At 37.6% G+C, this 21,777-nt stretch overlaps 5 protein-coding genes across 5 annotated transcripts; 1 reads left to right on the top strand and 4 right to left on the bottom strand.

The window, feature by feature from the left end:
* Positions 1 to 1,325: 1,325 nt before the first annotated feature.
* Positions 1,326 to 4,968, bottom strand: LOC141839875 (uncharacterized). The gene is made up of 6 exons (XM_074727725.1): positions 4,934 to 4,968; positions 4,307 to 4,585; positions 3,165 to 3,816; positions 2,861 to 3,060; positions 2,550 to 2,794; positions 1,326 to 2,467 (listed from the first exon to the last, which is right to left on the bottom strand). The coding sequence occupies exons 2-6, from the start codon at positions 4,576 to 4,578 to the stop codon at positions 1,611 to 1,613; spliced, it is 2,226 nt and encodes a 741-aa protein (XP_074583826.1). The 5' UTR covers positions 4,579 to 4,585; positions 4,934 to 4,968; the 3' UTR covers positions 1,326 to 1,610.
* Positions 4,969 to 5,212: 244 nt separating this feature from the next.
* Positions 5,213 to 7,144, bottom strand: LOC141842328 (pentatricopeptide repeat-containing protein At2g13600-like). The gene has a single exon (XM_074730537.1). It carries the CDS (start codon positions 7,142 to 7,144, stop codon positions 5,321 to 5,323), a length of 1,824 nt encoding a protein of 607 aa, XP_074586638.1. The 3' UTR covers positions 5,213 to 5,320.
* Positions 7,145 to 8,649: 1,505 nt separating this feature from the next.
* LOC141840663 (basic leucine zipper 23-like) lies at positions 8,650 to 10,028 on the top strand. Its single transcript, XM_074728714.1, has 2 exons — positions 8,650 to 8,973; positions 9,040 to 10,028. The coding sequence occupies exon 2, from the start codon at positions 9,101 to 9,103 to the stop codon at positions 9,761 to 9,763; it is 663 nt and encodes a 220-aa protein (XP_074584815.1). The 5' UTR covers positions 8,650 to 8,973; positions 9,040 to 9,100; the 3' UTR covers positions 9,764 to 10,028.
* A 66-nt stretch (positions 10,029 to 10,094) lies between these two features.
* LOC141840662 (uncharacterized) lies at positions 10,095 to 15,614 on the bottom strand. Its single transcript, XM_074728713.1, has 7 exons — positions 15,342 to 15,614; positions 14,411 to 14,510; positions 14,116 to 14,266; positions 12,978 to 13,536; positions 10,675 to 10,750; positions 10,513 to 10,559; positions 10,095 to 10,422 (listed from the first exon to the last, which is right to left on the bottom strand). The coding sequence occupies exons 1-7, from the start codon at positions 15,422 to 15,424 to the stop codon at positions 10,236 to 10,238; spliced, it is 1,203 nt and encodes a 400-aa protein (XP_074584814.1). The 5' UTR covers positions 15,425 to 15,614; the 3' UTR covers positions 10,095 to 10,235.
* Positions 15,615 to 16,863: 1,249 nt separating this feature from the next.
* Positions 16,864 to 21,072, bottom strand: LOC141842290 (uncharacterized). Its single transcript, XM_074730502.1, has 7 exons — positions 21,049 to 21,072; positions 20,913 to 20,957; positions 19,527 to 19,610; positions 18,851 to 18,916; positions 18,595 to 18,633; positions 18,330 to 18,429; positions 16,864 to 17,434 (listed from the first exon to the last, which is right to left on the bottom strand). Exons 1-7 carry the CDS (start codon positions 21,070 to 21,072, stop codon positions 17,280 to 17,282), a joined length of 513 nt encoding a protein of 170 aa, XP_074586603.1. The 3' UTR covers positions 16,864 to 17,279.
* Positions 21,073 to 21,777: the final 705 nt, after the last annotated feature.

Below are 21,777 nucleotides of genomic sequence, written 5' to 3'. Positions count from 1 at the left end.
TATACACCCAACCTAACAAATAATTTAAGAAATCAAGATAAAGAAAATGATGGATATCAAACAAGAACAGAGCAATTAATGAACATGCCAATTTCCTGACATTTTGGGCAACTGCAAAGACAGTAATATATATAATTTTCAAAATATCAAGCATCAATTATAAATTATGGGTCGTCTTTTTCTGGCACGTGTAAAAATTATGGCCGCAGATGACAGATCTGCTTTATATATTTGACATCTTCTTCTTCTTCTAACAATATAATTTATGGGTATCCATTATAAGCTATTAAATTCAACTCTGTACCTTCCTGATTTAAATATTTAATTTTTTAATAAAAAATAAAATCCATCTTCTCAACGGTCCTACACTGTATCGATCTTACGATCATCTATGAAAAAATAAATCGAAAAACTACAACTGACCACTATAGGAAGAGCATTACTTCGATTTCGTCGAGATTCGATCCTTATCCACTTTAATAAATCTGTCCTATAATAACTAACTTAATTATGTCATAGGAGCTAAATATCCAACTCAATCCATTTAGATCGATCCAACCTTGTAAAAAAAGTTCATCCATCACATCTGAACATTTCATTAGTGGTGTTTGATTAATATCAGAATGCCTTTAAAAGTTTAATTTATTGTTAAAATGCCTCAATCTAACATTAAAGTATCCATTTTTGTCTTGTAAATTATTATCTAAACTATTTAATTGTTAGTGAAGAACAAGCATTTTGACAACATGAAAACATTATTGTAATGTTAATTAAAATTTAAAATATATAATATATATAAATTAAGGGCATTTTAGAAATCACCTATCTATGTATCTATGGAACATACTTATTTAATTGTCAACTTCAATTCCAACTCACTTTTTCTACAAGAAATTTCATGTCATTTAATGAGATCATGCCCTCAGCAATTGAATTAAACTACTTGGATGTGAACTTTCAACCGTATAATCCTGATCATCCTCAGGATTGGCATACCTAGGCCCCCTTCATTGATGATAAGATGAAAAGGTGTTTTAAAGTATTTTTATAATATAATAGACAGGATAGGACCCCAATTTAATAGCATTAATTAATATATAGTTAGCAACTTCCATAATTACTCTCCTTTTGATTTATCATATAAAAAAATGTCTCTCACCTGATGTATTCTGCCAAATTTACATTGGATCAATTGATTAGAGGAGGATGAATAGTCATAAGCCTGAAATGAAGATTTGACTTATCATAAGCTAAATACATTAGGATAGAACTTCAAGAGGCAAAGAAACCTCTACACTAGTTCTTCTTTTACAAATAATATGTAATAATAATTAAAGAGAGAGTGATTACAGTAGTTGGAAGCCAAGTAAGTTGGGATCAAACTTCTAAAGGAGCAGAAACTTCATAAAATATCTTCTAAATGAACGTCTAGCAAGGAGGCCTTTTTTTTGTGTATTCTAACTAATAGAAAAAAGATTGCAGAAACAAATGAGAAACAATTAACAACAATTACCGAAAGCAGATGTTCATCATATTCTGTTGAACCACCAATTGTTGCCATAAAGCTAACACTGACCAACTAACAGTATCAGTTAAACAAATGTGCTACTTCAACCTGTATAATCACAGTCCATAGGGACTGAAGTAACCAATTCTTCCTTTGGTTGCAGGCCACCTAAATCATTTGAAGTTTCCAGTGCAGTGTCTTCAGTACCCAAAGTGTCTCTTGTGTCGTTGGAAACTGACAGACACATGGTACTTGTATCATCAGCATTTTTAGAATTTTCAACATTGGACGCTAACATATCATCAGCTATCTGCTGGACCCGGGTAACCTCATTGTTAAGAACTGCACTATTATTTTTCAGGACAATGAGCGAGTTTAGTTGTGTTTGAACAGAAACAGCCAAAGCCATTGCATGATCACGGATCACAGAATCATGTGGCGGACAATGTAAAATACTCGCTAAAATCCGATTAAACTCATAGAGGCTTGATGATGGTGCAGCCAATCCTCTATCACGAAGGAATTTAGTTAGTTTGATAGCATGCTCACAGAGGTTTCCCATTGTAGACCAATCGCAATCACATATCACAAACTCAGAACCAGGATTGCATACTTCATGCAGCTTCTCTCGGTTTTTCTGATTCACTACTTTGGCACATTTGCCATCAATGAGAACATCAGAATCAGGAATCCTAAGTGCCTGCTGCCAAGATGTGAATCCGCTTCTCCATTCATCTTTCCAGTAGCGGGCAAAACTTTCTTTTTCAGAATATTTATCCAGCCAGTAGTATGAATGTACTTTGGTTCCCAACTTATCTACCAGCCAATCTGCGCGCTCATAAACACTCGAGTCCAACTCATTTAGGAGTCTGAGCTTCAGTAGGTGATGATATGTTTCAATAGCTGCTGAAGCTTCTGAACTAGCCAATGGAAGAGATTTTAAAGCAGCAATCCATGCACCTATTATTTTGAAAGAGAGAAAGATCAGAGATAATAAACATGAAGATTTTAATTGATATTTTCTGATTAAATCTGCACCAACCAAGTCTAGGAAGCCAAGTTGCACTAAAGTAGTCCAAGAACTCTCGGCAATCAACAAAATCTTCCATGAATGCTTCAAAAAGATCCATGTCACCATGTCCTTTGCAAATGCTGGACAATGCTTCTCCAAGGCGTTTTGACATCATAGCTCGGACCTCTCTCTCAAAACATTTATTCATCAAGCTTTTACGAAATGCATGAGAAACACGCCAATAGCTGATTATCACAGAACAGTTGAATATTTCCCTGAACACAGATCAAATGCATTAATTTACAAAACAGATCATTCTGTATTAGGAGAATACTAAATACCTGATAGACATCACATCAGCTAATGGATCATCAACAACAAAACCACCCAACTGCCATGTTGGATCTTTAGAATGAACTCTATCATAAAGGGCTCCCATCCATCTAAATATTTCCCGACTTGCAAAGTTTGGGGCAATGATCCAAGCTACTGGAATAGCATTATTGTTTGAGTCAAAGACAAGGAGACTGTGTACTGGATGCTAATGCAACAAAAAAAAAAAAAAAAAAAAAGGAAAAAGATGAGAATTCAACTAGTAGGATGAAGTTAACAAGTTTTGGTAGAAAGTGTGCAAACCATTCATACTTTTAATTTGTGAGTGCCAAGCCTTGAATCAGATGCTAGAATACTGTGGTTGCCAAATTGAATCATCTGTTGAAGTTGCCACTCTGTCTGAATGCCTAAAGTAAAAGGATCTGAACTTGAGAAATTTTCATAATAGAAAATGTGATCCCTATGGCTTTCGATCCATAAGCCAATGCTAACATCATCATCTGGATCCAGCTCAAAGGCTGAACGCCTAATCTTCCTCTCCAACCTTCGCACATACCTATGGGTGAGAAGATCATCTCGAGTACATGGTCCACCCTGCTTCTGGACCATTTGAGTATGCCTCTGCATTATGGTTTCAACAGGAACTCCAACATAAAGTAGTGACATAATTTCAAGACGAAGTTCATCAGAAATGTAAGGTGCAAACATTGCCCGTGTCCCAGCAGCTTTCTTGTCAAGAGGACCATGGCAAGGTAACCCTTTTTTGTCGACATGTTTATCTTGATTGTATATGATAAGAGCAAGAGAAGGTTCAGCTATTAACCTCTTTACAATAAAATGGCATACACAACCTCTCTTTGTGTTTGGTCGTCCTGCAGGAGATTTCCTCTTTGTAGCATAGTGCCTGCTAGGGCGAACTACACCACCTTTCCTATGGTCATCTGGCCCAAACGAACACCAATATCTGCATCAAGGTAAAACCATTATGTATACAGAAACATGTATGTAATAGGTAATCAATAACTCCAATATCTACAATAGAATCCTATGCTTAAAAATAGAGAAACTAACGTCCAAACAATAAAAAATGCATCTGCTCATACAAATGTAAATAGGTATCCTTGATCCAGGGTACAAACATAGGAATCATAAACTTGAACTAAGATATCAGTAAGTCAGTACCACAGGAATTATTCATGTAAAAAATAGCTATAGTTTAAACATCAAATGATGGCAAAGCTGCACAAACTTAAAACAACTATCCTAAGAGACAATCAATAATCACCCAGATAATAGTCATTTTTGTCAAGAAGAAGGATATCCCTGCATATCATAATAATCATAGCAAATATACTAAACAGTGTTGCCCTGGTCAATAAGTCCAGGTTTTTCATTCTATCTGACAATCACAGAAGAGGCCAACTGCAGTATACTAGTTCTGGATTACCACTTACAGAATATACTCAAGAATCCCATCGACTTTTGGTTTGTATGCCATCTGAGGAGGACGCCTCCTACGTGCTTCAACATGGAACCTGGTTGGGCATTCCTTGTTATTGGATTCACCACGTACAAAATCATTCACCCTTGAAAAGGGAATAAGAGCAAGCCGATCCATTTTGTCTCTCCATCCTTCCACTCTTGACCACACAATATCTGCAGCAGAGAACTCCAAAGTTTGTGGGCTCTGCACTGGGAGCGTCAAAATCTCATCCCATCTAGCCATTAAGAATCTACAACATATCACATACAAAAAATATCATTTTGAAAAAGGAGAAAAAAATTCAGTTCTATCACAAAACCTCAGAGAAAGTAAGTGATGCAGTACAAAAGATCGAAAAAGTAAGAAAAGGTTCATACTAAATATCACCTGTTAAACTATAATGGTAAATGTCATACAAAATCTACATATAGAAGATAAAAACGACTTTCTCAATGGCACTGACCGCCTAGAACTTTTCTTTCTGCGGTATCAATACCTAGGGCTGTTAACCGGTACAGATATGAAAAATACAAAGACCCGAAGCAGTCGCACTCGCCTGCAAAAGAAAGAGGATCAAGATATCCAAGAAGAAGCTTACCTAGGGCATCGCAGTAGCGGTCGTCGCGTGTGGAGATGAAGAAGAAAGGAGGAAGGAAACGGAAGAGGGTTTAGGGATTATATCTGGGAAGATTTTAAAACGACTCCCATATTTTTACGAATTTACAAAATAGTCCCCAAAGTATCGAATCTACAAATCTAGACTAGATACAGTTAGAATCGATCGCTTTAGACAACTAAATTTTGAATATCTTGCATGACAAATATCTCTTAATTAGAAACTTAATAATGATAGACAAACTCTGAATTTGATCGATTAGTAACCAACAATTTTCTTTGAATCCCAGAAGCTAAGAAGAGAATACTACAACCCTTATCTCTCTTTGTTGAATGTAGTTTATGAGTCGTGCCAAACTTCACTTCATCCCTACCGATTAGGCCGTTCCTCGTCAAGCATCATCAATCCCAGTGTCTCCAGCACCCTGGAGATTAGCTCAAACTGTGCAATATGTGTGTCACCTGATGCGAAAGAATAAGGTTGGCCTCTGATATCGATCCAACTTCTCCCAACTGCTTTTTGAACTCCAACTGTCAAAATCTTATTCCTAACTTTCATCGCCTCATCCCACTCTTTGTTTTCAGCATACAAGTTTGCGAGGAGAACGTAATTGGAAGAATTCAACGGCTCCGACACATAGAGTTGCTCAGAGATGCGCTTTGCCATGACCAAGTTCTTCTGCCGTTTGCATGCCGCAAGCAATGCGCCCCAGAGGTTAATGTTAGGTGCCTTAGGAAGGGCTAGAATCACAGCTTCTGCTTCTTCGAGCAAACCCCGACGCGCAAATAGATCAACCATACAGGCATAGTGTTCAGCTTGGGGTTCGCATGAGTATGCTTCAAACATGTCGTTGAAAATACTACAGCCCTTGTGGATAAGACCGGCATGGGAACATGCTGTCAAGACACCAACAAAGGTGACATTATCCGGCATGACTTCTTTGTGGTGTAACTGAACCAGTTCATCAAAGAGTTGCAGAGCTTTGGCAGCTCCTCCATTTTGTGCAAATCCACATATGACCCCATTCCATGAAACAATGTCTTTCTCGGGCAAGCTTCGGAAGAGTCTTAGCGCACCAGTTGTTTCTCCACATTTTGAATACATAGTCACAATTGAGCTCCCCACAATGATATCAAGTTCCAAACCTTTCTTCATAGCCAAACCGTGGTATTGCTTACCATTGTCATATGCACCGACATCGCCGCAGCAACCGATCAAACTGCCAAAAGTATGAGAGTTTGGTTCCACTCCAGCCATCCGCATAGAATTCAAAGCTTTGAAAGCAGTAATAGTCTTGCCGCTTGCCAAAAGACCTGAAATTATGATGGTCCAAGAAACTGCACTCCGGTCGTGCATCTCATCGAACATCTTAAGTGCTGAATCAATATCTTCCTTTGAGTACAGATTCAACAATGCGTTGCAACAAAAGCAGTCCGTAAAGAATCCACCTTTAGTCATCAATGAATGCAGTTGCTTGCCTTCCGAAACCCACAAGTGATCAGCAAGTTCATTGAGAACAGTCGCTAACGTGAACTCATCGACTCGAATCCCATCCCTGATGACCTCCACGAAAGTCTTGAGACATAACTCGCCCATTCCCAATCTCGAGTAACAATCCATCAACACATTCCATGCTGCCAAATCTCTCACACCCATTTCGTCAAACACTTTCCTTGCATGAATCATCTCCCCGGAGTCAGCGTACATTTTCATCAGGTTGGTGCCGACAAAGGGGTCCGCTGAAAACGACGCAGCCTTCGTCATCTGCGCATGAAGCTGCCATCCCGCGCGTAGATCGCAGCAAGCGAGGATCGTCGAGTAGGTGAAGTCGTCGGGCCTGACATGGCGGCGGGTCATGGTGGAGAAACAAGCAAGGGCTTCCCGGGAGCGGTGGGCGCGGACGAGTCCGGAGGCGATGGTGTTCCAGGAGTGAGCGTCTGCGCAGGGGATTTGGTCGAATAGGTTGAGGGCGTCGTCGATGCGGTCGCAGCGGACGTAGCCGGCGAGGAGGGTGTTGAAGGAGACGGCATTGGGGAGAGGCATGTGGAGGAGGAGGGAGCGGGCATGGACCAAGGCGCCGCATCGGACGTAGGCGCGGAGGAGGAGGTTGCAGCGGTAGGCATGGCTTTGGAAGCCGGACTTGAGCAGGGAGGCGTGGAGCTTCGCGGCATGTTTCAGCAGCGGATTGTACATGAAACAGAGGGCAAAGATTGCATTTTTTATGTGTTATATTATTATATCACAATATATTTATTGATTTAATTCTTAAAAATATTTAATGGAAAATAATCAATTCACCATTTTTTGACTTTTTAAAAATATCATTCAAATAGATAAAGATTAGTAACATAACATTTAATAGAAAGTAATCAATAAAGAGCAATCAATTTCAACAATAAAGATATAATATATATATATATATATATATATATATATTATATATTTTTCACCTTAAGCGATTCACTTAATTTTTGAAAAAAAAATCAAGAAAAAAGATGTTTAATTAAGAATTAACTATGGAACTTGAATACAAATTTTTTTTTAAAAAAATATTAATATTTAAAAAGGAAATATTTTTACTCATTTCCAACATTGTACTTTCCTCATTTTCCATATCCTTCCTCAGATGGCACAAATCATTCAGATGAATGCATCGCAAACATGAATCAGGCCATCATTGTTGCTCTATATAAACTCATGTAAACCCTCTTAACCTTCACAGGAAAACATCAAAGAAGGTTTCATGGCTAACAAGGCTTTTCTTGCTTGCTTCTTGCTAGTGTTCTTGGTGGCCACCACTCCAAGTGAGTCATACTCTCTTAGTCTCTCTCTTTCTCTTTTCTTAAAAGAAAAAGAAAAAGAAAAGAAAGAAAATCAGTGGTTAATAAAACAAACATACTGATATTCATACTAATATTTGGTTTGCTGTTGAAGGTATTGTGATCTGCAAGGCTGATGATGCAGGTGGCGACCAAGTTTTAGCGACATGCGAGGGGGATTCAGAGTGCAGGTCCAGGTGTCCAGGATGGTGCAAGGCCCCTTGTATCGGCCAGCGGTGTCTTTGTATCTGTTAACTGTAAGGTTATATGACCATCTGAAGTCTTAAAATAAAGTCACTTTTCAGATATATGGAAAGCAACCATGCATGGGACAACAGATTCATGTTGACGCCTAAGTTATATATATGATCAGTATGTCGATCTCTGAATGATATGGTTTTAGAACTCTGAGTGTTTCTCTAAACATAACAACGGGTGTGAAGAAGAAAAGGTTTTAAAATCCCATATGATAATCGATGATACAGTTTAAAAAGTGGGACGATGATCTGAGTGATAGGAAGGAGAAGCGTGTGATTTAAAAAGTTTGCCTAGGCAACAATATAATACAGTTCTCGTTCCATCATTCAAGTTTTGTTGATGTTGGAGTTGACATTTTTGGTCAACAAAACGATGTGTTTTTTGTTTTCTCATGACAAACAGTCAAAATGGAGGGCAATGGATCTGTCCGTTTATGTTGCCGCATAATTTAAGTTAGATATTGTTTTTAATCGTCTTGTTTATAGAATAGATTATCAATTGAAATAAGAGAAATGAAAAAAAAAAGGAAGGTCGATGATGATGACGGTGATGGTGGTAGAGAAAGAGAGAGCGAAAGGGGAAGGGTTGGAAGGGAATCAGTGCGACGTAACGTTTTTTTTTTTCTGCGCACATCAAATCGAAACCTCAAACGACGACTTTGGTTCTCGCCCTCTCTTTCTCAGATTCTGCTCCTAAAAGGAGCCGAGCAGACGAGAAGAGAAAGGTCGAATGGTTTCCAGGCCTCTTTACTTGATATCAGCCTCCAATTTTGATGCTTCTGATGCTCCTTGTCAACTCTTCTTTGCTATTTTTATCGTCAAGGTCTCGTTTTGATGCTTCTCACAGCTTCCTCGATCTAGTTTTAGTTCGATCGAGCATCAAAGCTACAATCTTGCGTCTCTTGCTGCTGGGTTTGGGTCTTCCACGGCAACTAGGGTTCTAAAAGTAAGCTCTTTCCGCTGATCTTTGAACTTTCTTGCTGTTTCCAATTGGTGCTTTTTTCTCGAGTAGGAATTGGATTCAGTGGTACTTGAGTTTTAGATTTGAAGAGTTGCTGGGGATCGATACAAGCATGGATGATGGAGAAGTGGATCTTTCGAACCACTATCTGTTGACAAATCCGGAGATGGCTCAGGGCTTCGATGAGTTCTTGAAGAACTCAAGAACATGCACTCACACCCACACCTGCAACCCCCCTGGCCGCGCGGCCGCCGCCCACACTCACACCTGCTACCACACACACACCCAGGTGCTTGCCACCGGCGAGGAAGAGAACATTGGGGAAGACGAGATCAAGAAGTCGCGGAAACCCCTAGGAAACAGAGAAGCCGTGCGGAAGTACCGCGAGAAGAAGAAGGCCCATGCCGCCTTCCTGGAGGAGGAGGTCAAGAAGCTGCAGCTGCTGAACCAGCAGCTTCTCAGTAGGCTTCAGGGGCAGGCGGCGCTCGAGGCGGAGGTGGTCAGGCTGAGAAGCCTCTTGGTGGATCTCAGAGGAAAGATCGATGCTGAATTGGGCGGCTTCCCAATTCAGAAGCAGTGCAATCCTCCTGGTTTGCAGTGCGACAGCAATGGCCATTGCTATGTCGGAAACCCGGAGACGATCGATTGGGAAGCGAGTTGTGTGCCCTCAAACATCGATTGCCATTCGAACCAGCAGAAGTTGGAGATTGTCGGACCCATGAACTCCATGGATGCTCTTGGGAGCTTAGTTTCATCTTCTTCTCAAACAGGGTGAGGCAAAGCTCAGGACTTTGGTTGTAAATGTGTTTCTCGAGTCATATTTTAGACTCCCTGGTGATTCATATCCAAGAATAATGTTTGATAGATGACACAGAAGATAAGAGCAAAACCTGTGAAATTTTGAGTATGTAGACTATAAAGATACATATACCTTTTTTCTCACAGAGTTTAATAATAATTATAGACTTATATCTGTCTTAAGCACTCCTTTAGCTGCTTGTATTTTTTCTGTCACAAACTTGTTTCATATGCATCCTCCTTGTATCTTTGATCTGGAAATCATAGATTGGATCTTGTTGGAATGTTACTGACTGTCCAAGCAAGAGTTCAAAACAGATGAGAACTTTTACTTAGGCGACCTCAAGGTTGTGCAGAGAAGAATCAAGCATACAGCACAATCATTTTGGGTTCTATACGACCAAAGTTTAAGCATCTAACCGAGAACAACAACCCAACTAGATGGTAGTTTATAAATGTTGTGCCCTCCAATTCACTGCAAAGTTGTCATCTTCGTTATCATCACTGTCATCACTAGATGACTCATCGCTCGACTCCTTCCCCATGAATGCTGGGCGTTGCTTTGCTCTTGCAAGGCGTTCGGCCTTCACCTCCACCAGTTTCTTCTTAATCTCGTCGACTCTTTCCTTGTATGCCCTGTGATAATTCCGAAGAAAAAAGAAAGGTAACTTCCAAAATCTTCACTATACAGAGAACATAATCCAAAAGTTCAAGCAAATATCTAACTTTTGCTCCAGTGAACGAAATCCTTCCATCTCCTCGGCAGCATCAATCTGCAAAAGATACAGGTATGCATTTTAGCCTCTAATGCAATTAAATCAATCATTTCTTTAAAGAGAAAATTGTTTTCCGGTTAAAACTGTTTTGATGTGAGGAAAGATAACAAACCTCCTCTTCTTCCAGGCGATCATCCACTACCTGCAAATTAACTTGGATTTCCTTCTCAAATACTTTGTATGCATCACTGCAATGCATCAACAAAAATTGCATTGTCAAGCTCATGCAATTTTTTGTTCTCAAAATGAAGGCAATTAGATGCGAGTGAGGATTCTGACACCCAAGCCAATATTTACAGAATAACTACACACTAGTTTTAATAATAATGTGTACACCCAGCAAGGATTCTTATAGCATATTTATGAAGCTAAAATGGAAAGAAAATTAAAGTGGAATGAAAATTTCTATTCCTGGTGTAGACAAAATTACCAACTAATGCCATAACAAGGATCGATCCATGTGCCATATATGCAACCAGTAAGAAAGTAACACGTGGCTCAGCCAAGGGGATCAATCTATGTCCATCAAAAGGATATAGGTTATTTCAGTTGGACACCATAGGCATGTGGAACTTTTATATTGGTTAGATACTCTAATGCCTATAAAGGGGGCCAAGGGTCACATATAAAGGGACTTTTGGAAGCAAGACAAATATCTGGGTAATTTCTAGTTAACAACTTGAACTGAAGCTCCTAAAATCCTTTCAACCTTTAAGACACCCAAATCATCCCAAACCCAAACCCATTCACCTCGGGCAAGCTGCTTGCCATGTAGCTAACCTCAATCTATTCCAACTGAACTCATTGTAGTTCAGCCATACCAAGCCTACACCATATGCCAAACTTGGACAAGCTCTTTCTGACTCTGACTCAGTCTCTAGCCAACTTCTCCAACCTAAGTCTGAGCTAGACCAAATGTCTAGCAGACTTCCATTATATGTAATGATTTCGCCTATAACAATTACCGATGTAGAATTGAAAAAATCTTGATAAATAGTTGCAAGGACAGTTATCTCAGAGAACAGAGATTATTTGGATGAACCTGTGTCAAAAAGGAGAAAAGATCAACCAATACTTATCACAGAGGAGAGATTATTTAGGTGAAACTGTGTCAAAAAAGAGAAGGGATCAACCCAGTACATGGGGTTTGGAGCAATGCAGATTGCAAGATCTAGGAGACTGGGCATACAAAGCTAAGGTCACTTTTACAGTTTCAAATGCTATCACACAGTTTAGAATCAGGCAATCCTATTACGAATCCACAACATCAAAACTCACATCTAGCATTACAAATAAACTTATGGAAACACATTATTATATAACAAATATCAAGATATGCTTTCTACTGAATGCTTCCTTAAGGTAAATGTGTGCCCAGAGTAAAATTCAGTTGTCTTGAACAATAAAATTCTCTTTCAATCCAAAACACAAATAACAGTATGAAAAAACAAAATCCTATGAATGATACAGGTGCAATCTGTTCATTGCCAACATTGGAGGGGATATTTTTAAGGACAGAACTCAAATGTGAGATTGACAGCATCCCTAATGGCCTAACTTTCCCCCTACGACAGCACCACATGTACCCCATCCACTTACGAATAAAGGGAACAGAAGCAAGGCTCTGAACAATGACCATTGATTAAAATTGGAGGAGGATCTCAGTGTAATAGTATAAAATATAAATTAACAATGTTTTATTCAAACCTTTCCAAGTGAACCAGATGAAGACCATTAAAAATAAAAGACACACACCTGCTTTTTAATAATTCTGAAACTATTTATAGATTTCTTTCTTCCAAACCCTCATGGTCATCTCCCTTCCATAGTTCCAGGACCCTCCCTCATGGAGCCAGTCAATCAGATGAGATCTAGCTGCCTATGCCTCCAGTACCCCAATTGTTCCTTGTACTAGATTCATAGCTAAGCTCCAGTCAATGACAAAATAACAGGTAACCAACAAACATTATACTTCTCTTTTCTGTGCTTCTCGGTCACAAGTAAGAAAACATGTTCTCCTTTTCCCATTTATGGGAAATTTTCCCTGTATTGTTTTCTCTATTAAATTTAATGAACTATTCTCTATACCATGGCATATCTTGGTACAGTACTAAAAATGTCCAAAGAGGGGATGGACAATAGTTGATAGCAGCTAAGAGTTGATTCTTGGAACTGGAGCAATCAACACTAGTTGAACAGAGAACTACTGCTAACTGGTTCATAGAATCAACAAAATAAGAGTGCAACTCTCGCAAAAAAAGTGCAACAGTGGTGTACACTTTCGGTGACAATCCAACATATCAAACTTTCTGAAATTCAGGATAATCCTCTTATCGGATTGAAACGAGCAGTGAAGCAGTTACGGAATGAATATTATTATATAATGCAGGCAGAAATGTTAGAGAAGAGGTTTACTTTATATCAACTTTAACAGGCTCAATCCCACGTGCACGGAGATCAGCATCCTTATTGTCAAAAAATCCTTCTGGTAATGCTCCTTTAGTTTGTTTGGCATCAGACCCATCAATCTTTTTTGATGCTTGACTGATATGGTTGGAGCTAACTGAAGTTGTATTAGCCTGGTCGAGTGCTAAACCATCTCGATTTTCTACCTCTTGATTCCACTGTTTGGAGGTCTGATCATCACCTGATCTTGTGTCATCAAAAAAGTTCGGGGGAAGAGCCCCAGTTACTTGTTCTGCATCTGTATCAAAAAAGTTTGGTGGAAGAGCCCCATTTTCTAGTTTTGCATCTGCACCATCCACTATTTTGGATGGCTGAGCAAATTTGGTAGATTCTTGCTTCTCTTCCTTAGATTCCAAAACCTTGTGGCTTTTCTTTTTTGTAGAATGTGGTACATCAAAGGCCCGATTGATAGAAGGTGATGAATCTTTCTTCACATCTTGAATATATGAGGAAGCAGAACCAACTAGTACCGGTGTGTCAATAGGCTTGGCCTTCCCTCCAGCAGAAGCTAGACATGATAATCAATGACTTCAATAGAATCAATAGTTAAACTAAGCACTAGGTAAAAATTAAGAGAAACTAAATAGTACAGATTGCTAGTTTCAACCACAAAGAAATAACATTAAAATAAGAGAACAAAGACTTAAAACAAAGTTAAAAGAATACACTCACAAAATCATCAATCACTTTAAGCAGACACCCAAGCATAAAGGTTTAGCTATAAGAACAACAATTATAATTTAATGAACAAGAAGTGTACAGTTCGCATTATACAAGTACACCACTAGCTCAAGAAACAGAAATTACATCCATTACACCCTTACACAATTGAGGGGCTGGAATAGTAACAAGGTAACTAGCGGAACCCACTAAATACACTTTTCAGCATTTTGAAAAATATATTCCAAATTCATTAGGAATCATAAAAATTCAATAAACAAGAAGTCAAACTAAGCAATATAAAAGGCCAAATTTAGTTATCAATCATGATGGTTGCCTCATCAATTTAATTGTTTTCTCACATTCAACTGCCCAATGTAAACAGAACAGCAATAAGTAAGAAATTAGTGAGAAATTGTTATCTCACCAATCTTTTGTCTCTTTGAGTTTTGATCATCGAAGAAGCCAGCAGGCAACGTGGATGACAATCTACTATTTTGTGGTTCTTTTGATACTTCAGTCCTTGGAACATTCTCCCGAGACAATCCAGTAGCAGAAGCTTTTAGATTCTCAATAGCCTGCTCAAGAAAGTGAAAGGGTACTTAGAACCAACCATCACAGGTTTTCCTTGTGGACATCACATATGATTTGATTTAAAAATCTATCACCAAAAGGAATATGGTTACTTATCCAAGAATAATCGAAGTGATACAAGACCTCACCTCGTGATGCTTCCTAGAAATTTGGTGTGCAGGCCATTGTGCTTCTGACTTTAGAACAACATTGCAAACTCTGCAAACCGGCTGATCATTCTCATTATACCTATAGGAAAGAACAATCAATAACATATCGGATTAACATACATCTGCATAGAAATTCCCATTGATGTCATGACAGAGATCTTTTTTAGGTGACACATGGAAGTAAGCCCCCATTTTGATAAAGATGGATATCAAACTAAAGAGTTTGACAACATCTTCCAAGACCCATACCACCGTGGCTAGGTGCCTTCATGCCTTGACAGAAATCAATTATGAATCTTTGCATCTACTACTATTTAATATATAGTATGGATATCATGTTTTCCTATACTACAGTCATTGAAAAACATTTGCACGGTCATATTTGTAAGGCTTAGAAATGGAGGCTTATACATGACAAAGCTAACACCTGAGCACGTATCTAAGCTATGTGAGAAACAGAAGTTGAAGACGTAGATTAAGTGTACCATGCTAATTAATCAATTTTTTTCTAATTAAATAACATGTCAGAATTTCAGAAATGCATAGTTTTTTCTTTCGGTATGGAGATGGGAGAAACGACTGATGACCAATGCGGCATTCATAAGAAAACGTAAAGGCCCTAATGTTCCCTCTGGGTATTTAACAGTTGCAGTTCGCCAGAAGTAATTATTGCTCCAAAATAGAGATTACAGACGATCTAAACTAGGAAGCTTTAAGGACGTTTCAGCAATGTATAAAAGCAAAAACCCCATAGGAATACTGGAATATACATGCAATCCAAATGATTAACAGCATACCTGCAACAACAAAAAAATTTTTAAAAAAAAACATTGAAATTTGAACACCAATACGACTCAAAGCCCCGAATAGAAGTAGCTAAAAACGCATAGTTATACCGCAAATCCTTTACCTGACAAGTGGAGAATCGATGCGCTTCTCTCGTTTCTGCGCCTCTCTCACCTTTGAGCGAACCAACGCCCTCCTCTGATCCATCGGACAACAAATTCTTTCACCAGTCCAGGTTTTCCCAATTTCTTCGAGGTACCGTCAAACGACGCCTGCTATCTAATCAAACCTCTGAAAGAAACTGATCGGAAATAGGAGCTTCCGTAACCCTAATTTCGATGACGAGGACGTCGGGCTAGGCGGGCGGGCAGTGGCCGTTCGGGCCAGGGACTCAACCGGTAGGGTTATACTCTCGACCACCGAGTTTGTATAGCCGTCTTAAGGCCAGCCGGATCTCTGTAAAATAATTTACACGGATTAAATTAAAATTTTATTAATTTATTTTAAAATAAATTTAAATAAATTGATCCGTCTAGGCTGGAATTCCACGTAGATTAACCCACGATAGCTTGAATTGGTTCGTGAGTTGAAAAAGTTTATTTATTTATTTTAAAATTTAAAATTAAAATAAAAAACTCAATAAATTAATAGATTTGATTCATTTAAATTATAATTCAAATTTAAAAATTATAATTCAAACTTAAAATTTTTTAACTTAATCAATTTAAATTATAATTCAAACATAAAATTTTTAATATTTTTTATTTTTTAATAGGTCCGTGGGTTGACCCACCTAATCCGTAGGATGCCCTAAATTAAATTGATTAAAGATTTTCCAACATACTAAGTTGATGAGTCGATCTGCCTTACCTCGTCATATGATGGATTTTTAATAAATTAATTTGCCCCGTCATGAATTGACTCATTTGACAGTTCTATGAGAAACATGAGAAAATTATATATATATATATATTTATCAAAAATTTATTCATCTCCTCATTTGGTATGCGAAGTAATAATAATATGAAAGTAAAGCAATAACAAAAATACAAAGACATTTTTAAAAACTATTATATAATAACATTTTATAAAAATTCTTCTGTTATTTATGTCTCGCTCCTTTCCTTTTTCTCATTTTAGACTCTCTTCATCAAAAAATAAAATTCATTGTTTCAATTGCCTTACACAATTGACTCCATGATCACCTATAAAAAGATAAATTAAAAATTTACAATTAACCACTACGAGACAAGACATTATCTTAATTTTATGAAATTCGATCTTTGTTCACTTCAACAAATCTATCTCACAATAACCAATTTAACCATATTCCAAAAATTTATTTTGGACTCTCCTCCCATGCGAAATTGGTCGTGCACAATGGCAGACATGCAGGGCTCTTCCCCTAGTTCTGTTTTTCCAAAAGGAAACAAACGGCAACACATTCAAGGGCAACGATTGAATCAGCTCGAACCCAACATACAAATGTGGGATTACATCTATAGCCGAAACAAATCCAAACCAAAGGATCGACCATCTCTTATTGATGCAGAAGACAACAATCATGCTGTACATCAACCTAGTGACTTTGAGCATAATCAGCGTTGCCAAAGTTGAAAGAGATGAATTTACAATCGTGGGGCACTGCATTGCATAACACAACAAACAGCACAACCAAACCAAGGTTCCTAGTTACTTGGAGCCAGCTATATTGATCTTATATCTTCATTGATAATAGATCTTTATATTTCCCGTGCACATCTCCAGTGTACCATGCAGCACTGTTGCAGAAAGGCAGCATCATATTTAACCATTTACCCTGACATGAAGGGCAATGAAATGTTAACAGAAGTAATGTAAGAGCAAAGTACAGGTAGAGTGACCGAAAAAGCAATAGAAGATATATGTTGGCTGGCTCTGACCTTGTTTGCAGTAGTAAGTTAAAGGCAGAAGCAAACTATCAAATCCTTCTAAGAAACACACATCCCTCCTAACTGGCATCCTAGCCTTGAGCAGTGCTTGTATTCGAAAAGTGGCTATGTTTTTTTCCCCTTATTTTTGCTTAAATTTTTGCTGACTGGCCAACCTGAAGAGTGGCAAGATGAGCAAGTCGGCGTATTTCTTTGAAATCCCTTCGTGCCATAGCTTCTTTTTCAAATATAGCATCTGAAAGTACAACAGCGGAGGCACCGGATCCTATGTATCTTCCAATTGTCTCTGTATATTTGGTAGATGGTTTGATAGTATTCAATTACCAAATTATTAGCAAGTACTCCAAACAGGTCATGCAATATTTCTAGTGCATGTGGCAAAATTTATAGACCAATAAGTGATGAATATAACGTTGCTCAAAAAATTACTTTGAAAGCAAAATAGCACATGCAACTATTACCCTCAATGCAGAAAGTGAAGACTCATGCATGACCTAGTAGATAGACATGATATACATCACTCAGGAACGATCCAAAAAACACCAGCTAGTTGCGCATGTAGCTTATGGTTCACCAAATAAATAAAACTTCAACTGACCACTAAAGCAAGTTGGGGATGATCCGTTTTGAATAAGAAGCAATGTTAAATGATGGCCAACGTAGCAATCTGAACCTGGTTTTACTGTCATTTTTATAACAAAATTGGATGATGATAAGAACTATATGGATTCATGGAGCATAAAAATAAGACTTCTATAAGAAGACGTGAGAGCATGCTCTTCAACGATTAAAAAAAAAGGTAGATAGCAGAGAGAGCCTATAAACCTTCAGATATCAACACCAAGTGCTTTGAAAGCAAAAGAAACGCAGATGACAGGATTACTTTGAATATCAAGTCAAATAACTTGTTAATGCCATTTTAGCATCGGATAACAAATTGACTCATGATATATCGTCATGTTCTCATGTCTTCCATATTGTCACATATTAATGTCTACAAATAACAGAAATAAATTTCAGTACCAATAAGGAACACCATACATGAAACCGATAAAATTCTATCCATTTGGGTATGATGAGCAAGGAATGAAAATCTAATGTTGCAGAAAAACATCATAAAAGGGAAGAAGAATTCAACAAAAAAAGTAAGTGACGAGTTTTATGCATTTGATACAGCCAACCTGTTGTGATGCCTTGTGAAGCAACCACTGGAATATGGGGAAATGGTTTCTTAAGTGCAGAAATATATCTTTCACCACCTAAGATTGAGACTGGATAAATCTAGATGAGAGAGAAATATTATCAAATCAAATACATATCCTTTTTAGCATTGATGAAAATTCATATCTTCATGCGAGAAGACAAACTATGAATCAATTGTTTCTTGAACTATGATTTATCAATGCCTCCCATGTGCCAACATATCAAAGAAAGGATAAGACTCACCTTGACAATTCTAGCGCCAGTATCATATGCTAATAATACCTACACAACAAATAAGAAAAGAAAACTTAAAAGATAAATAAACAGTGATGATAAAGTGTATATATATATGATAGCAAAAGACATTCAAAAGAAAAAAAAAAAAAACTATTTATGATGTGTTCAGTTCAATATAGTTGTCCAACTAAACAGATAACAGACCAAAACTACATATCATGTGTATCAGCTTAACATAGTTTGTTCTTGTAAGCATACTCACTTCTGTTGGTGTCATTGCTCCTGGAATATATAGCACATTACTAATGTGGTGATCAAGTAATATTTCCTGAAATAAAAAGTGAAAGAGACATTGCTCAAAAAGGATTCTTAGAGTAACGGTGAGAATTATTGATATAGTTACCTACTTACCTCATTAACAAAAAAAACTTATATGCTTTAACCAAAGAGTCAAATTGTCACCTTATTATATAAAGATGCTTTAACAAGAAACAGAACTGAATTTATGAAAATATCTGGAGGGTATAACCCATTGCATGAAATTTACCACTCAAATAGCAAAAATCACCAATATATATTTCAATAATCTTGACCACGCAAAAATATCTGAATCTATACATCAAAAGATAAGGACATCAATAAATGAGTTTCTGACACAGGGATCAGATCAACTAACTACAAGCAGACTTTTTTTGTTGAACCTTATTCATCTAGGTTAATGGTGCCAGCTCCTCTTTCGAAGCATAGTTCATGAATCTACAAGAATATCAGGGAAAATGCACCAGTTTTTGAAGGTTATGAAAACTTCCATCTACTTGATAATGGAGTGGTTAGAATAATTCAATTCCAATACAACAACAACAACAACCAAGCCTTTATCCAATCTATCATAGAAATGAAACCTAATTCATTAATATGTGATGCCCATTAACTCATACCATTACCATACCAGGACTCATCAGAAACGCAGCTCCAGCTTTAACAGCTTTTCTTGCATCCTCAGCATTTAAGACAGTTCCGACCTGCATACAAATATGTAGAAATGGTTGCCTTAAGCAGAAGCAAACAGATGATTAATTGTAATTTTACTATTAATCAATTAGTAGTACATTTCAAATAATCACCAAAATAGAGCAACTTCATATATGATTTTTACATAATATGATAATGAAAATCATGTGTACGTGCCCATTTTGTTCAATCGTTATCATTATTTACAGTCGACAGTATATCTCATAATCCACCAAGATGTGAGATATGACTCATTAGCTTCGCTCAACCAAACTACTATTACAAAATCCTTTAGACACAGCTAATGGTAGCTACCCATAAAAGCTTATAAACTCCTTTTTTAGATCACAGTTCACCATGTAAAATGAACCTAAGGAGTGATGATACCCTCTCCTCAATTAAGTATTAGTGTCCTTATGAAGGACAAAATTCCAACTCAGCCCCAAATCATCACTAATTGACAACATGAGACATCCAATGGTGGCTCTTTTTTCACACTAGCAGCCCTTTTAGCATATCAAACTGTCTAGGATTAGATTCCCCTTGACACTAATCATCACAACTCACAAACCCCAAAACAAGAGAAAATGTTTAACCCAAGTTAATATTAACTTACCCATCTCAGCTTACAAATCCTCTTTATTATCCACAAGACTAAACTACAGTGTCATAATCTTGTCTAGAAGGCTTGACATCCTCAAAAAGTGTGAAAGTCCATCTCATAGCCTAGAATCATCCCTAATTGATGACATATAAAGCAGCTTAGGCATCATGTTGGTAGTATTTTCAACACCTTACCTTTCCTAGCACTAGGTCCCAATACCAATTGAGACAACCTAACCAGATGAGAGAAGCTACCCATTATTTTTGTTGGGTTGAAGTACTGGCCCAAAATGCTTACCACAAAGTTAATAGTAGTTTACTCATCTAATCCTATAAATTAGCTTTATTATTTATAGGTTAAAAAAATATATTTAGGAGTTGCATGCATAATATGCATCCAAGATGCAAAGTACTACTATACCTGTGTCATCTAATACAGTTTTGGTCTTTCGGTAACTGTATTGTATATGCTTTTTTTTTAAAAAAAATGCAAAGTGTGAACAAAGATATGCACACTGAATTATATTGATAGTTTTCTTCTTAAATTTTTTTTTAAAAAAAAAGATGTTACAGGTCAGATAAGCCCAGAATGACAATTGGCTATCTCATGCTATAGCATTCATCAATAGAACAGTTCCAAATATAATCAAGCAGTTCTCTCAAAAATGTATCTGATAGTATCCATCATAAGACAATTCCTAACAACTTACCCCTATAACTGATGAAGGGTAATGGTTCAGAAGCTCTTTTACCACCTATACAGAATAACCAAGATTGTCAGGCATACCTTAAATCAAATACAAACAATAGAAAAAAAATTCTCACGTGATGGAACAAAAGAACAACCTCCAATACCCCTGGAGTAGACATCACAATCTCTAGCTACGCCATTCAAAAGAAATCCTATTAGAACATGCTAACAGAAGCAAAGGTTTCTTAAAAGAGCAAAACAGGCAGCTTCTGAACGTAACTTACAACAGATATACCACCGCTTAGAGCAGCACAGGCAGCTTCCATGGCTGTATCAGCACTAAAAATATAATTATATTGGATTAATACAACCAATTAATTATTCGCACAAAAACATAGCCGTCGCTCCAAAAATAAACAGTCCAATAGTTATCATATGTACAAGTACTATATATAAATCCGCGAATATTCATTTTAGTGAATACGCATCATGTTCATTGTCTGGCTATCAGAATTCAAAATAACATACCAGATGTCCATAAATCTCGAGCCAAGACACGAGGATCGAACAATAATAACAACAAATTAAAGTAGGAAGATTTTCCAAACGAGATAGTTGACACGGGTAGAGATTACTCTTGGGCGCGTAGGCAAGCGATGATCCTCGAACTGAGAATCGCATTTAGGGCTCCGGAGGAGGGAGGAGAAGTGGCGGTAGCCGCGGCAGCAGAATGTGCCCGAGAGCAGGCGCCGCGAGGCGGAGGCGGTAGAGGAAAGAAGCAGCTAGCGAGAGCCATGGATCACTTCACTGGGTTTCCGATGGAATGGATGGCGAGCTTCGAGCGCGGTTGCCCCTGAGATTTATTTAATAGCTTTAGCTTTATT

This window comes from Curcuma longa, chromosome 11 (genome assembly GCF_044706935.1).
Source record: "Curcuma longa cultivar G26 ecotype Majalengka, Jawa Barat chromosome 11, ITB_CL_G26_1.1, whole genome shotgun sequence".
Lineage (NCBI taxonomy): Eukaryota > Viridiplantae > Streptophyta > Magnoliopsida > Zingiberales > Zingiberaceae > Curcuma > Curcuma longa.
This window is presented reverse-complemented; position numbering and strand designations above follow the sequence as displayed.

What these genes read in the sequence shown, in the direction of transcription:
- LOC141842290 (XM_074730502.1), bottom strand. Translation starts at nt 21,072, where the DNA reads ATGTCTACTCCAGGGGTATTGGAG. An exon ending in ACCCTTCATCAGTTATAGGG is followed by an intron (nt 19,611 to 20,912) that starts GTAAGTTGTTAG and finishes ATTTGTATGCAG; the next exon opens with GTCGGAACTGTCTTAAATGC. An exon ending in GAGCAATGACACCAACAGAA is followed by an intron (nt 18,634 to 18,850) that starts GTGAGTATGCTT and finishes TTTGTTGTGTAG; the next exon opens with GTATTATTAGCATATGATAC.
- LOC141842328 (XM_074730537.1), bottom strand. Translation starts at nt 7,144, where the DNA reads ATGTACAATCCGCTGCTGAAACATGCCGCGAAGCTCCACGCCTCCCTG.
- LOC141839875 (XM_074727725.1), bottom strand. Translation starts at nt 4,578, where the DNA reads ATGGCTAGATGGGATGAGATTTTGACGCTCCCAGTGCAGAGCCCACAA. An exon ending in TTGGCACTCACAAATTAAAA is followed by an intron (nt 3,061 to 3,164) that starts GTATGAATGGTT and finishes TTGTTGCATTAG; the next exon opens with CATCCAGTACACAGTCTCCT. An exon ending in AACTTGGCTTCCTAGACTTG is followed by an intron (nt 2,468 to 2,549) that starts GTTGGTGCAGAT and finishes TCAAAATAATAG; the next exon opens with GTGCATGGATTGCTGCTTTA.
- LOC141840662 (XM_074728713.1), bottom strand. Translation starts at nt 15,424, where the DNA reads ATGGATCAGAGGAGGGCGTTGGTTCGCTCAAAGGTGAGAGAGGCGCAG. An exon ending in ATCGATTCTCCACTTGTCAG is followed by an intron (nt 14,511 to 15,341) that starts GTAAAGGATTTG and finishes TCTTTCCTATAG; the next exon opens with GTATAATGAGAATGATCAGC. An exon ending in TTTCTAGGAAGCATCACGAG is followed by an intron (nt 14,267 to 14,410) that starts GTGAGGTCTTGT and finishes TTTCTTGAGCAG; the next exon opens with GCTATTGAGAATCTAAAAGC.
- LOC141840663 (XM_074728714.1), top strand. Translation starts at nt 9,101, where the DNA reads ATGGATGATGGAGAAGTGGATCTTTCGAACCACTATCTGTTGACAAAT.